The 12317-nt window shown below is 40.1% G+C and overlaps 1 protein-coding gene across 1 annotated transcript; it reads right to left on the reverse strand.

The window, feature by feature from the left end:
- Window positions 1-2500: 2500 nt before the first annotated feature.
- On the reverse strand, window positions 2501-8676 carry LOC129093054 (steroid 17-alpha-hydroxylase/17,20 lyase). Its single transcript, XM_054600941.1, has 9 exons — window positions 8387-8676; window positions 7517-7637; window positions 6858-6996; window positions 6013-6242; window positions 5245-5331; window positions 4883-5092; window positions 3603-3772; window positions 2855-2958; window positions 2501-2766 (listed from the first exon to the last, which is right to left on the reverse strand). The coding sequence occupies exons 1-9, from the start codon at window positions 8659-8661 to the stop codon at window positions 2501-2503; spliced, it is 1602 nt and encodes a 533-aa protein (XP_054456916.1). The 5' UTR covers window positions 8662-8676.
- Window positions 8677-12317: the final 3641 nt, after the last annotated feature.

The following is a 12317-nucleotide window of genomic DNA, read 5'->3' on the forward strand; positions in this document are numbered from 1 at the left end:
AGTAAAAAGCAGATCGATGTGATCACAAAAAGAGAGTAGATTCTGTTGGTTTCCGTGGATACAACGAGGCACCAGCACCTCCAGGGTTGGGGGTTCAATCCCTGAAGTTCACACTCTGGTGCTGTGAGGCATTCAGGGGTAAAGTCTGATCTCCATCATTCACGAGGCTGATATCAGGGCCGGCCTAAAGTTTGGAAACGCCGTCTTTATATCTTTCTTTTTTTTCGGTTGGGAATCAAACCAGGACTGTTTTGTTTTTTTATCGCGTCGTTGGACGAAAACCTTCAGAAATAAGTTAAAATAAGTCTCTCTGATAGAAGAGTTCCACTCTGACTGGGTTCACATTCACACCTCACATTTGGTTTTAAGTAGAAGTTAAGTAAAGTCCTCAAATTACATTTAAAAATAGACTTCTTCGAAAACTTTTGCTGCCAAAAAAAACTTCAGACCCTGTCCAGCCAACCTAGACTAAAACAACAGTCCAGGTCCAACTGACCCAGACTGGAACAACAGACCCAGTCCAACTGACCCAGCCTCGGACATACTTTCGGTCTTGGCGTTCCACACATTCGCAATCTCTCGATCCAAACTCCAGTCCAGTTTGTTCTATTAAAGCACCGTAACGTTGTTTTACAGAACTTTAAATTCTTTGTCATCCTTTAAGGACGAGTTATATAAATGTAGGTGACGAGACACTGAGTTGATTCCTTTCAGGGGAAAATGAACATTTCAGCTCAGAAACCCAACAAAGTTCTGAACCTTCAACCTCGAGATGAGTAACTATCGCCATGAATGACAAATCCTGATCGACATGTGAACCCAGCCAACAACCCAAACTAAACTATTTAATTTACTACAATCGTCCGTGTGTTCTTCTATTTTTAGAACCCCCCCCCCCCCCCCGTCTAAAGAGCGTTTATTTTATGTCGTCGTCTCTTCTCTTCTTTACTTCCTGTTTGCATGAAGGTTTCTGTCGGAGGATCGGAAGGAAGCAGAGAAGAGACTTAAACATCCCTAAATGTTCTGATGATAACGATGCTAATTATTAGAAATACTAAATTAATAGTGAGTGTGTGCGTGTGTGTGTGTGTGTGTGGATGTATGTGTGTGTGTGACCTAACTAAACCAGCCTGTTCTAAAAGTGTGTGAAGATATACTGAATAAAACTGTCAAATCTACCACCGACTGTCTCTGTTCATCCACTGATAATGAAAACAGCATCACCACACTGGAGATCAATCAATATTTATTGATTAATAAACAACAGCTGGGTTACAATGCAGCTCAAAACAATATAAGTTTCTATTTGAAACGTTTATTTCTAGAAACTAGAGGCAAAAATCATGTGAAGTCACATTTATATTAACTTCTTGTTGTAAATAACATTTAAAACTCAGTTTAAACGTGATTTGATTATTTCTTGGTATAGGTTTAACATATTGTTTGCGTGTTTTAAAAACTAGCTAGTAAAGCGTTAGCATGAAGCTACAAAAGGGTAAAGTTGGAACAGCGCAGCCACAGGTTAGCCTAGCGTTAGCGTTTTACTGTATTCTAGATTTATATTGAGTTTGTTAATTTGTGGAAAAAGTTCATGACAGCAGAAGACGTTAGCGATGCTAATTAGCTCTTAATATCACATATCTTTTACAGATTTTAGAGAACAAAATAAGCTACGTATTTTGACCTTGACTTTAAAGAATTTCTGAAAAGTTTAAATCTTTTGAAAGTAAATTTTAGCAAATCGAGAGCTGCAGGGGGAAGAATGTTTGTAGTCCAACAGGAAGTCATTGTCACTGGTTCCCTTTAGGACGAAGGGTTTAGGAGAAAGAGTTAGGATGAGGCGTCAGGACGAGGAGTCAGGACAGGCGTTAGGACAAGGAGAGAGGACAAGGAGAGATAAGGACAGATAAGGACAGAGGACAAGGAGAGAGGACAAGGCTTTAGGACAAGAAAAGAGGACAAGAAGAGAGGATAAGGAGAGAGGTCAAGGAGAGAGGACAAGGCGTTAGGACAAGGCTTTAGGACAAAGACAGAGGACAAGGAGAGAGGACAAGGCTTTAGGGCAAAGCTTTAGGACAAGGCTTCTCTCTCCTTGTCCTCTGTCCCTTTAGGACAAGGCTTTAGGACGAGGAGTCAGGATGAGGAGCTTCTAAACTCACCAGAGGGGTGTTTACTGACCTATTTTTAAATCGTAGAACAAAGTGCTGCTGTTAAACTCAGACCTTATTTCAGACGTCTAACCAAGAACTCAGAAAACTCACTGACCTTGAGACGAGAGAACAGGAAGTGAAAAACGCTGACTTACTTCCTCGTTTTAGGACTCATTCCTGCAGCTCTCTAAACTTGTGTTGCAACATTATTTCAGAACAACCAAAATCTTATTTTTTTTAAGTTCTAAAGAACCAGTTTCTGTTCACGCCTTTTTCTTTTTAAGTTTAATTTAATGTTTGTTTAAAAACAAAAGTTTTAGGTTTTCTAAAACAAGTTGCCCCGCCCCCTTTCACTTAGCCCCGCCCTCCCACCCCACCCTCGGAGTCACAACGACCTCATAAGGTAGCGGCTGCAGGACCACGCCGAGCCGCCCCTGCAGGTTGGGCGGGGGAGCCCCGTGCGGCAGCGTGAAGCTCATGCGTTGGAGCAGAGAGGACAGGAAGAGGAAGAGCTCCAGCCTCGCCAACGATTCGCCGACGCAGACCCGAGGCCCCGCCCCGAACGGCAGGAAGCAGGAAGGGGTCACCCGCCGGCCCTGGTCGTCAAGGAAACGATCTGGAGAGGGCGGGACAAACGGGGAGGTGGTGTGTTCAGGGGCAGTTGTTTTGGTCAGATATCTGGGATGAGGTGGTTTTGGTGTTACCTGGGTTGAACAGGTCCGGTTTGTCCCAGTGTCGGGGGTCGTGGTGAATCGACCACATGTTGACCAAAACACGAGTCCCACGACGGACGGAGTGACCTCCGATACTACGAGGGACAGAGTGAGAGTGCTTCATGTGTTTTCATTATTGATTGGTGGGGTAACGGACCGTTATTGATCCTTGATCTGTACTGATTTTCACATTTTACAGTTTAACGTCAACCATCACAGAGTGAAATAAAGTTTTACTGACGATTGTTATCCTCCAATATTCAGTAAAGGAGAGCTAGTAACGTTGGCAGCACCGTTAACGGCTAACAGGAGGAGAGCTAGTAACGTTGGCAGCACCGCTAACGGCTAACAGGAGGAGAGCTAGTAACGTCAGCAGCACCGCTAACGGCTAACAGGAGGAGAGCTACCTAACGTTAGCAGCACCTCTAACGGGAGGAGAGCTAGTAACGTTGGCAGCACCGCTAACGGCTAACAGGAGGAGAGCTAGTAACGTTAGCAGCACCTCTAACGGCTAATGAACGGAGGTTCAGTTCAGTTACATTATGATGCGTTCAGGCTCTGTTCAGTGAAAATGAGTATTGTCTGAAGGTAAATTATAACATTATCATGATGTGTTCACATGTAATCTGTAAAATGTAGTGTTGGTGATAAACTAGAATCAATCCAGTAGTTTGAAGGAGATGTTTTCACATTAATAATGTAAATATAATAAGTTAAAGTATCTAGAGTGTATTAGTACCTGCTGTCGGTCATGGCGGTGTGGGGGATCAGAACCGGGCTGACCGGTCGGATCCTCATGCCCTCGTTGATGACACAGTCCAGGTACGTCAGCCGGCCGCGGTCCGACATGGACACCGGCCGATCGCTTCCCACGTGCTCGTCCAGCTCCTTCTGCACACGCTCCTGGACCTGGAGGGAGCGGAGCATAACGGCAACCACGAACGTTTATGATCAAGTACTGCTGAAGGGCATTGACAGTAAAAGTTCTACATCACTGCACAAATGCTCCCTATACTGCAAAAATACAGTATATAAGTAACACTAAGAGTATCCTGTAAAAACAACTGTTAGAATAAAATTACTAATATCACACTGAACAAATAATCTAATTTTAGACTCTAAAAGTACTAATAAGACACAGTAGATTAACAGTATATAACCAGTAATAATATCATCATTAACAGCATATTACCATAGTAGTAGTAGTAGTAGTAGTAGTAGAACAAGTATAATCATTCTCAATATATAACAGTAGTAGTATCGTCAATAACAGCATATTACCATAGTAGTAGTAGCAGTAGCAGTATTAGTAGCAGTCGAAGTATAATCATTCTCAGTATATAACAGTAGCAGTAGTAGTATTAGTAGTAGCAGTAGTAGTATTAGTAGTAGTAGTAGTATTAGTAGTAGTAGTAGTAGTATTAGTAGTAGTAGTAGTAGTAGTAGTAGTAGTAGTATTAGTAGTAGTATTAGTAGTAGTATTAGTAGTATTAGTAGTAGTATTAGTATTAGTAGTAGTATTAGTAGTAGTAGTAGTATTAGTAGTAGTAGTAGTAGTAGTAGTAGTAGTAGTAGTAGTAGTAGTAGTAGTATTAGTAGTAGTAGTAGTAGTAGTAGTAGTAGTAGTAGTAGTAGTAGTAGTAGTAGTAGTAGTAGTATTAGTAGTAGTAGTAGTAGTAGTAGTAGTAGTAGTAGTAGTAGTAGTAGTAGTAGTAGTAGTAGTAGTAGTAGTAGTAGTAGTAGTAGTAGTAGTAGTAGTAGTAGTAGTAGTAGTAGTAGTAGTAGTATTAGTAGTAGTAGTAGTAGTAGTAGTAGTAGTAGTAGTAGTAGTAGTAGTAGTAGTAGTAGTAGTAGTAGTAGTAGTAGTAGTAGTAGTAGTAGTAGTAGTAGTAGTAGTAGTAGTAGTAGTAGTAGTAGTAGTAGTAGTAGTAGTAGTAGTAGTAGTAGTAGTAGTAGTATTAGTAGTAGTAGTAGTAGTATTAGTAGTAGTAGTATTAGTAGTAGTACTGTCATCCGTACCTCTGGGTGGTGCAGCAGGTAGGCCAGGATCCACAGCAGCGTGGTGGATGTCGTTTCCACGCCGGCCCCGAACGCCTCGGCGGCCGTCATGAGGACGTGGTCGTCTGTGATCGTCTCCTCATCGGACCCCGAGGACTTCTGCCCGCCGTCCGGCTTACCCTTTAGCAAGGCATCCAGGAGGTCACGGGGGTCACCGTCACTCAGCGAGGCCTGGAGTCAGTTTTCATGGAAGCTCATATTTACGACACATCCAGCAGGACTTGAACACATCTTAAGTAACAACAACAACAACAACAACAGTGATGACCTTTGATCTCCATTTGTTTACAGACTGGACCGGCTCGGTCCGGAGGGGGGGTTACCTTGTGCTCCTCCAGTTTCCGTGACAACAGTCGGTCTCTGACGGTGATGCAGTCCTTCAGTTTACTGAGACACCTGTTGGGAAACACCTGAGGGACAAAGACAGACTGTGAGAGTGTTCTTCTGTCCTTATGAGGACCGATAGGAGTTGATGACATTTTTTTAGGAAAGTTATTAAAGAAAAAAATTAGGAAAGTGATGACATTTTTTAAGGAAGTGATGATTTTTTTAAGGAAGTTGATGACCTTTTTGAAACTGAAAACATTTTGAAATGTGTGGACATTTTAAAAAAAGTGAGGGTATTTTGAGAAAAATAAGACGTATTTTGGAAAATAAGGACATTTTGGAAAGTGAGGACATTATTTTAAGGAAAATGTAAGACATTTTTGAAACTGAAATATTTTGTGTGGATATTTTGGGAAAATAATGGCATTTTCAGAAAGTGAAGATATTTAAGACAGGAAGACATTTAATGAAAGTGAGGACAATTCTGGAAAATTAGGAAATTTATGGGAAAGTGAAGACATTTAGGGAAAGTGATGGTAGAAAGCAATGATCAGTTAGGAAAGTGAGGACTTTTTTTATGAAAGAAAGGACACGTTAGAATAGTGAAGACATTTCAGACAATGTTTTGGGAAAGTGAGGACATTTCAAAATTAGGTTTAGGTAAATCTCTTTGAACATATAAATGCCGAGTCTGGAGGCTCATAGACGTCCTGGTTTCCGTTTGTAGTTTCGACCAACAGTTGGATTGTGTTCAGGTGAAGCACCTTCATCCAGGGGTAAATGTCCACCAGTCCTCCTCCGGCGATCGTCTGCACAATGCCATCGTTGTACCGCATCACTTCCTGCAGCTCGGCGTCTCCGTGGCGATAGGTGTCGCTGAACACCAGCGTGCACACGACGTTGGTGACGGCCCAGGTCACCGCGGCCGACGGGTCGAAGCCACGGCGCCCGCCGGACAACAGCTCGGCACAGAGACCGTCCACCGAGGACAGAACTGGACACACATGGAGCAGAAAGAGGGAAACACTTTGACAGTGAAGCAGCTGCTGGGAGGTTGAACAGCTTCAGATTACTATGAAATGTATATTAATACCTGTGCAGCTGTTCATTTAAAACAGATATATATAGTACATATTGTTAAGTATTTTGTTCATATATTTATTGTACATTTTCTTTCTATATTTATGTTTTTGGATGTCTTGTTTTATATTCTCTTTTATTATTACTATGTTTATTTTTTAGGCAGTTTTGTTATACATTAACGAGTTCTTCCAGATCCTTCCAATATTTTGTTATATTATAAATAAATTCATACCATTGGAAAACCTACTTGACAATAAATCTGATTACAGACTTTTTATGATTTTTAAATACATTTGGAATTAAGTCTTTCTATATTCTTGGTCTGTGCTCGAAGCATCAAAATTAAGAAAAACTGAAAACTAAAGTGCTGAGTTTGTCTGTTTATCGTGTTGCAAATAATAGACGATATGTGGGATTCTTCGTTGCGTTACATTGAACATATCTTTTCTGAATCCATATTTTTTCAAACTCAAACTGTAATTTGGTGTCAAATTAAACTACGTATCGATTGATCGGGGTGGAGTACCGATGTCCTGCAGGCGGCTGGTCCCTTCTCCGAACAGAGTGAAGGAGTTGTGGACGAGGCGGCGGTGTAACTTCCAGAGAGGAGTGTAGTCTGAAAACGCGATGTCTTTACCTCCTCGGGTCAGAAGGTCGGTGGTCACCTGCAGAGGAAACGATGAGTGAGAGAAGATAAAGTTTAGGATTAAATCTTCAGAGATTAAAATCCAAAACTTACTTTACAAAACAATAATTAACTGAAGTGAGAAGCAATGTTGGACATTTTTGCTTAAAAAATGACTTTAGTCTCAAGTAACCAGAAGAGACATTTTGTTTTGTAAAGTGATGACATTTTTGGACTTGTTTGCTTTTAAAATGACTTCACATCACCATCTTTACTCTCAAGTAACCAGAAGAGACATTTTCTAAGAAAAATTAGGACATTTTGTTTTGGAAAGTGACGACATTTTTTAAGTAAAGTGATGACCTTCTGTTTGGGGAAAGTGACACATTTTTTGGGGGGAAAGTGATATTTTTTGGACTTGTTTGCTTTTAAAATGTCTTCACATCACCATCTTTAGTCTCCAGTAAGCAGCAGAGAGAAGATAAATGTTGGTATGTTTTGAGATTAATGCAGTATTATGTAGTAGTACTTTACTGTCTCTCTCTCTCTGGATGTCTCACCATGCTCGGTCGTCCAGCGAAGTCTCTCCCTCTCTGCAGGAGAACCTCTCTGGCGTGTTGATGGTTGTTGACCACGACGGTGTAGTGAGGGCCGAGGTAGAGCGCAAACAGAGAGCCGTACCTGAGACGAGAAGGTCCGTTAACCACGCAGTCACCTGACCGGCTCGTTAACCAGCTCTTATAAACATTAATAAACTATTTCAACCAGTTAACTTTAATGATTTCTTCTTAACATTCATGAACAATGTTAATAGTAAACATTAACAAATGCTTCTTAACATTAACTAACAATATAAATATGTGTTATTGACATGTTCTTGTTTACATTAACGAACAATAATTTAACTTAACATGTTAACATGCATTAATGAAAATAGTCATTAATTTACAAGAACAATAATAACTAGTTAACTTTAACATGTTCTACTTAGCATTAATGAAAATAGTCATATCAATAGTTAACATTTACAAGTACTTTGTACATTATTAAACAATATCAGTATTTCTTAACATTAATTAACATTATTAACTAGTATACATTAACTAGTTCTTCTTAATATTAATGAACAATATAAACTAGTTCACATTAACTAGTTCTTCTTAATATTAATGAACAATATAAACTAGTTAACATTAACTAGTTCTTCTTAATATTAATGAACAATATAAACTAGTTCACATTAACTAGTTCTTAATATTAATGAACAATATGAACTAGTTAACATTAACTAGTTCATATTGAACTAGTCTAACTAGGTAATGAGTCTTTACAAACATTATTAAACGATAAAAACACGTATCATGAACTAGTTCTTCTGAAAACACAGTGGTGGTCTTCAGGTTGAACCTGGAGGAGATCGGTGTTCTCACCTGTGGGCCAGCTGGGTGAAGAGGAGGTGAGGAGGGAGGCCCCCCCCCAACCAGGGGAGGCTGCCCAGGACGGGGAGCCTCGGCAGGCAGGGGAGGGAACCACAACCCGCCGGAGCACCAGAGGACCAGGACCGAGGTCTGGTCTGGTTTCTGACGAGGAAGAAGACGACCGCGGCAACAATGAAGACGAAGAGGAGGAAGGAAGGACAGAAGGAGGGGAGGAGGGAGAGAGGGGAGACAAAGGGAGGAAGAGAGGAGAGGAGACGAGTGAACATGGCTGAGATGAAGGAGAATGAGGAGGGAGGCCGAGGAGTCCTGGTTTTACTCTTTATCTAACACATGGAGAGACCTTGGAGAGGTCAGAGGTCATGTGTGTGTGTGTGTGTGTGTGTGTGTGTGTGTGTGTGTGTGTGTGTGTTTATCCAACCTTGGTGTTATCAGGCTGGATGTCAGAAGAGAGACAGACCACGTCATTGTGTCCACACTCGTCCTTAAGCTTAAGTCCATAAAGTAAAGGTGGAGAGAAGAAGAAGAAGAAGAAGAAGAAGAAGAAGAAGAAGAAGAAGAAGAAGAAGAAGAAGAAACTATGTTCCGATTCACTAATGGTTTTCATCTTTCAGACTTTTCTTTATAGTCTTTGATTTTAAAATACAGATAATTTGATAAGTTATTAATATATAATAGAGGGAGAGCTGCATTGTGGTTAATGTAGGCGCCAGGTTTTACAAGGAAAGAAGCATGTATAGAATAAAAAAAGAGGATATCTTTAATTCTGCTGCATCGATTTAGATATTTTTCTTTTAAGCTGTTGACAACGTCACAGGAGATCACTGATGAATGAAATAAAATAAATAAATCAGTAATCTGCTCCTTTAACCGACCAAATGAGCAACGACCGACACACAGAGTCTGAATCAGTGGCTGCAGATGACAGAGAGCTGAAGGCCGGAGCGTTTCTGACGCCACGGAGCTCTGAACACGCTAATGCAGATTTATTAGAGTGTGTGTGTGTGTGTGTGTGTGTGTGTGTGTGTGTGTGTGTGTGTGTGTGTGTGTGTGTGTGTGTGTGTGTGTGTGTGTGTGTGTGTGCGTGTGTGTTATTTGTAACAGGCGGTGGGAGCAGAAGGTGGCACAGTGCCATGGCAACAGTCTCCTACTTCGCCCCCGCACATACTTCCATCATTCTCTTGATGCAGAACGTTCATGTGGGAGAGAGAGAGGGGGGGGGGGGGTTCTTCTGTCCTCTGCGTCTTCGTCGTCTTCGTCGTCTTCGTCGTCCGTCAGCCTGGATTGGTCACATGGTTATTTTGGGTGCAGACACAAACCAGAGCAGCACCTTGAACGCAGAGACTCATGAGAAGAAAAACAAATATACATGTCAATACTTAAAGCTGCAGTTCCTCTGTCGGCCACTAGATGCTCCTCTGAAACACTCTGACTCTACAAGTAGCTACAAATTAAAGCTGCGTCCCAAATCACACACTTTAATGTCCCAACACACAGTATGTCAAACATACCAGGATGTTGTACTGCATGTGGTCGCATTCTGCAGTAGAAGCATGCATGCCATTGTTGCTATTCTTTATTCTGCTTTATTCTATAATTTATTTATTTGTTTAATTTTACTTAACTATTTTTATTGATTTATTTTATTTTAACAAAATTCTAATTATTTTTACTAAATACTTTTATTAGTTTGTTTTATTTTAACAAAAAATGATTTATTTTATTTATTTATTACATTGTTATGTAATCATTTTATTTTACTAAAATATTTTTATTTATTTGGTTCATTTTCCTAGATTCTTTTTAAAAATGTATTTTACAATTGTATTTATTTATTTTTATTGATGAAACTCATTTTACTAAATTATATTTTTCAATTTATTTTATTAAACAATTTATTTTAATTTCTAATTTAATTTTACTAAATATTTTAATTTAATTTATTTCTTAGTTTCATATTAATTGTTTTTATGTTTTATTTATTGTACTTTGTATTCATTAAGCACTTTGTAAACTCAGTTTTTAAAAGGTGCTATTTAAATAAAGTTATTGTTAGTAGTAGTATTATGACCCATAATCCTTTGTGCAGCAGAACAGATGTAGTAGAACATCCTGGTATTTTTCTGACTCTGGGAGACTGAATAGTTTGGTAGTTCTGGTAAATGAAGGCAAAATAAATGTTTTTGTGCCAAACAGCTCTGAGTTTAAAGACCTGGAGGTTTAAAGACCTGAAGGTTTAAAGACCTGGAGGTTTAAAGACCTGAAGGTTTAAAGACCTGGAGGTTTAAAGACCTGGAGGTTTAAAGACCTGGAGGTTTAAAGACCTGGAGGTTTAAAGACCTGGAGGTTTCACTTAAAGCAGTCGGTGAGCTCCAGAGACCCCGGATCGCTGCTGAGCTTCATGATAAAAAGAAACAAATTTGAATTTAAAAAATGTGGCTCACATGCAGCTTCTAATTTCTGACTCTCTTCTTACATAACGGCTGCCCTGATTCTCCTCCCGTCTCCATGGCGACAGCATCCCAGCAGCTGAGCGGTGGCGAGCACGTGCAGGAATGTCTCATGTGTGTCAGTGATATGTGTTGATCTGAGATGTCAGAACGTCCTCTGGTTATTAATAACTCAATAACATCTGTGATCATAAGATGATGACTGAATACATAAAGACACAAAGTCTCCTCATCAGAGTTCTGATCAAAGATCTGTTCTTGATTCATTTGATCGGTTTGTGACGGCTTCTCTTCTTCCTCCTCTTTCAATGTGCAAAAGCAAACAGCATTTTATTTAAAGGACCAGTGTGCAGCGTTTCACAGATGGAATATGTTTTTCATAAACATGTTTTCATTAATCACCTGATGTCGTCCTTTGGCTTGTGGACTGACGCTATCTGTCGCAATCTTAAATTTGGGCTTTGTTATGGATCGATCCTGGTTTTTGGTCGTCCCCATCTTGTTTTATGGACATCGCCATCTTGGTTTCGACCGTAGCCATCTTGTTTTATGGTCATCGCCATCTTGGTTTCGACCGTAGCCATCTTGTTTTATGGTCGCCATCTTGGTTTCGCCATCTTGGTTTTATGGTCGTAGCCATCTTGGTTTCGACCGTAGCCATCTTGGTTTTGGTCGCCTCTATCTTGTTTTATGGTCGTCCATCTTGGTTTTTTGCCATCACCATCTTGGTTTTGGTCATTGCCATCATATTTTATGGTAGTCGTCATCTTGTTTTATGACCATAGACATCTTTGTTTTTGGCCAGTCTTGACCAGAGCCGTCTTGGTTTCGAGCTCTAGTCATCTTCCGCATTCCTAATATGGTCACTTCCTGTTCACCGGTTGCAGAAACACAAGATGGCGACCGCTCAAATGCAAAACTAGAGGCTTCAAAACATCCACAAACCAATGAGACATTGCCATCATATTTTATGGTAGTCGTCATCTTGTTTTATGACCATAGACACTTCTTATAAACAGTCTTTGATCTAGAAAGAGACTTTCGCGTTGTTACGTTACCATGAAGGCCACCGTAGTTCTCTGACACACATTTAAAACCTCTGGCTGCCTTAAGTAGAGTTATTATGGTATGGATGTCCTCGGTGGCTCACGTTGATGCAGTATTGGAAAGCAAGTTCAGTAAAATGTTTTTTATTGCTTATTTATAATACTTGTTTTTTTATTTCATTTCATTTTATCTTGTTTTCCTTTTACTATGTCTCTTGTGTGCACTTTACCCTCTGCTGCTGTAATCCTGCACATTTCCCTGCTGCGGGACTAATAAAGGATTATCTTATCTTATCTTATCTTATCTTATATGAAGGAGTGAGCAGAGGGGGCGGCTGCTCCTGCACACTGTCCCTTCAATGTAAACATCAGGTGAGGAGGAAAACATGAATATTTGTTCAGTTTGGTGAAGAAATGCATAAAAACTGC

Source organism: Anoplopoma fimbria, chromosome 7, assembly GCF_027596085.1.
Source record: "Anoplopoma fimbria isolate UVic2021 breed Golden Eagle Sablefish chromosome 7, Afim_UVic_2022, whole genome shotgun sequence".
In the NCBI taxonomy this organism is placed as follows: Eukaryota; Metazoa; Chordata; class Actinopteri; order Perciformes; family Anoplopomatidae; genus Anoplopoma; species Anoplopoma fimbria.

What these genes read in the sequence shown, in the direction of transcription:
- LOC129093054 (XM_054600941.1), bottom strand. Translation starts at nt 8,661, where the DNA reads ATGTTCACTCGTCTCCTCTCCTCTCTTCCTCCCTTTGTCTCCCCTCTC. An exon ending in ACATTTACCCCTGGATGAAG is followed by an intron (nt 5,332 to 6,012) that starts GTGCTTCACCTG and finishes TTTGTCCCTCAG; the next exon opens with GTGTTTCCCAACAGGTGTCT. An exon ending in GGAAACTGGAGGAGCACAAG is followed by an intron (nt 5,093 to 5,244) that starts GTAACCCCCCCT and finishes AACTGACTCCAG; the next exon opens with GCCTCGCTGAGTGACGGTGA.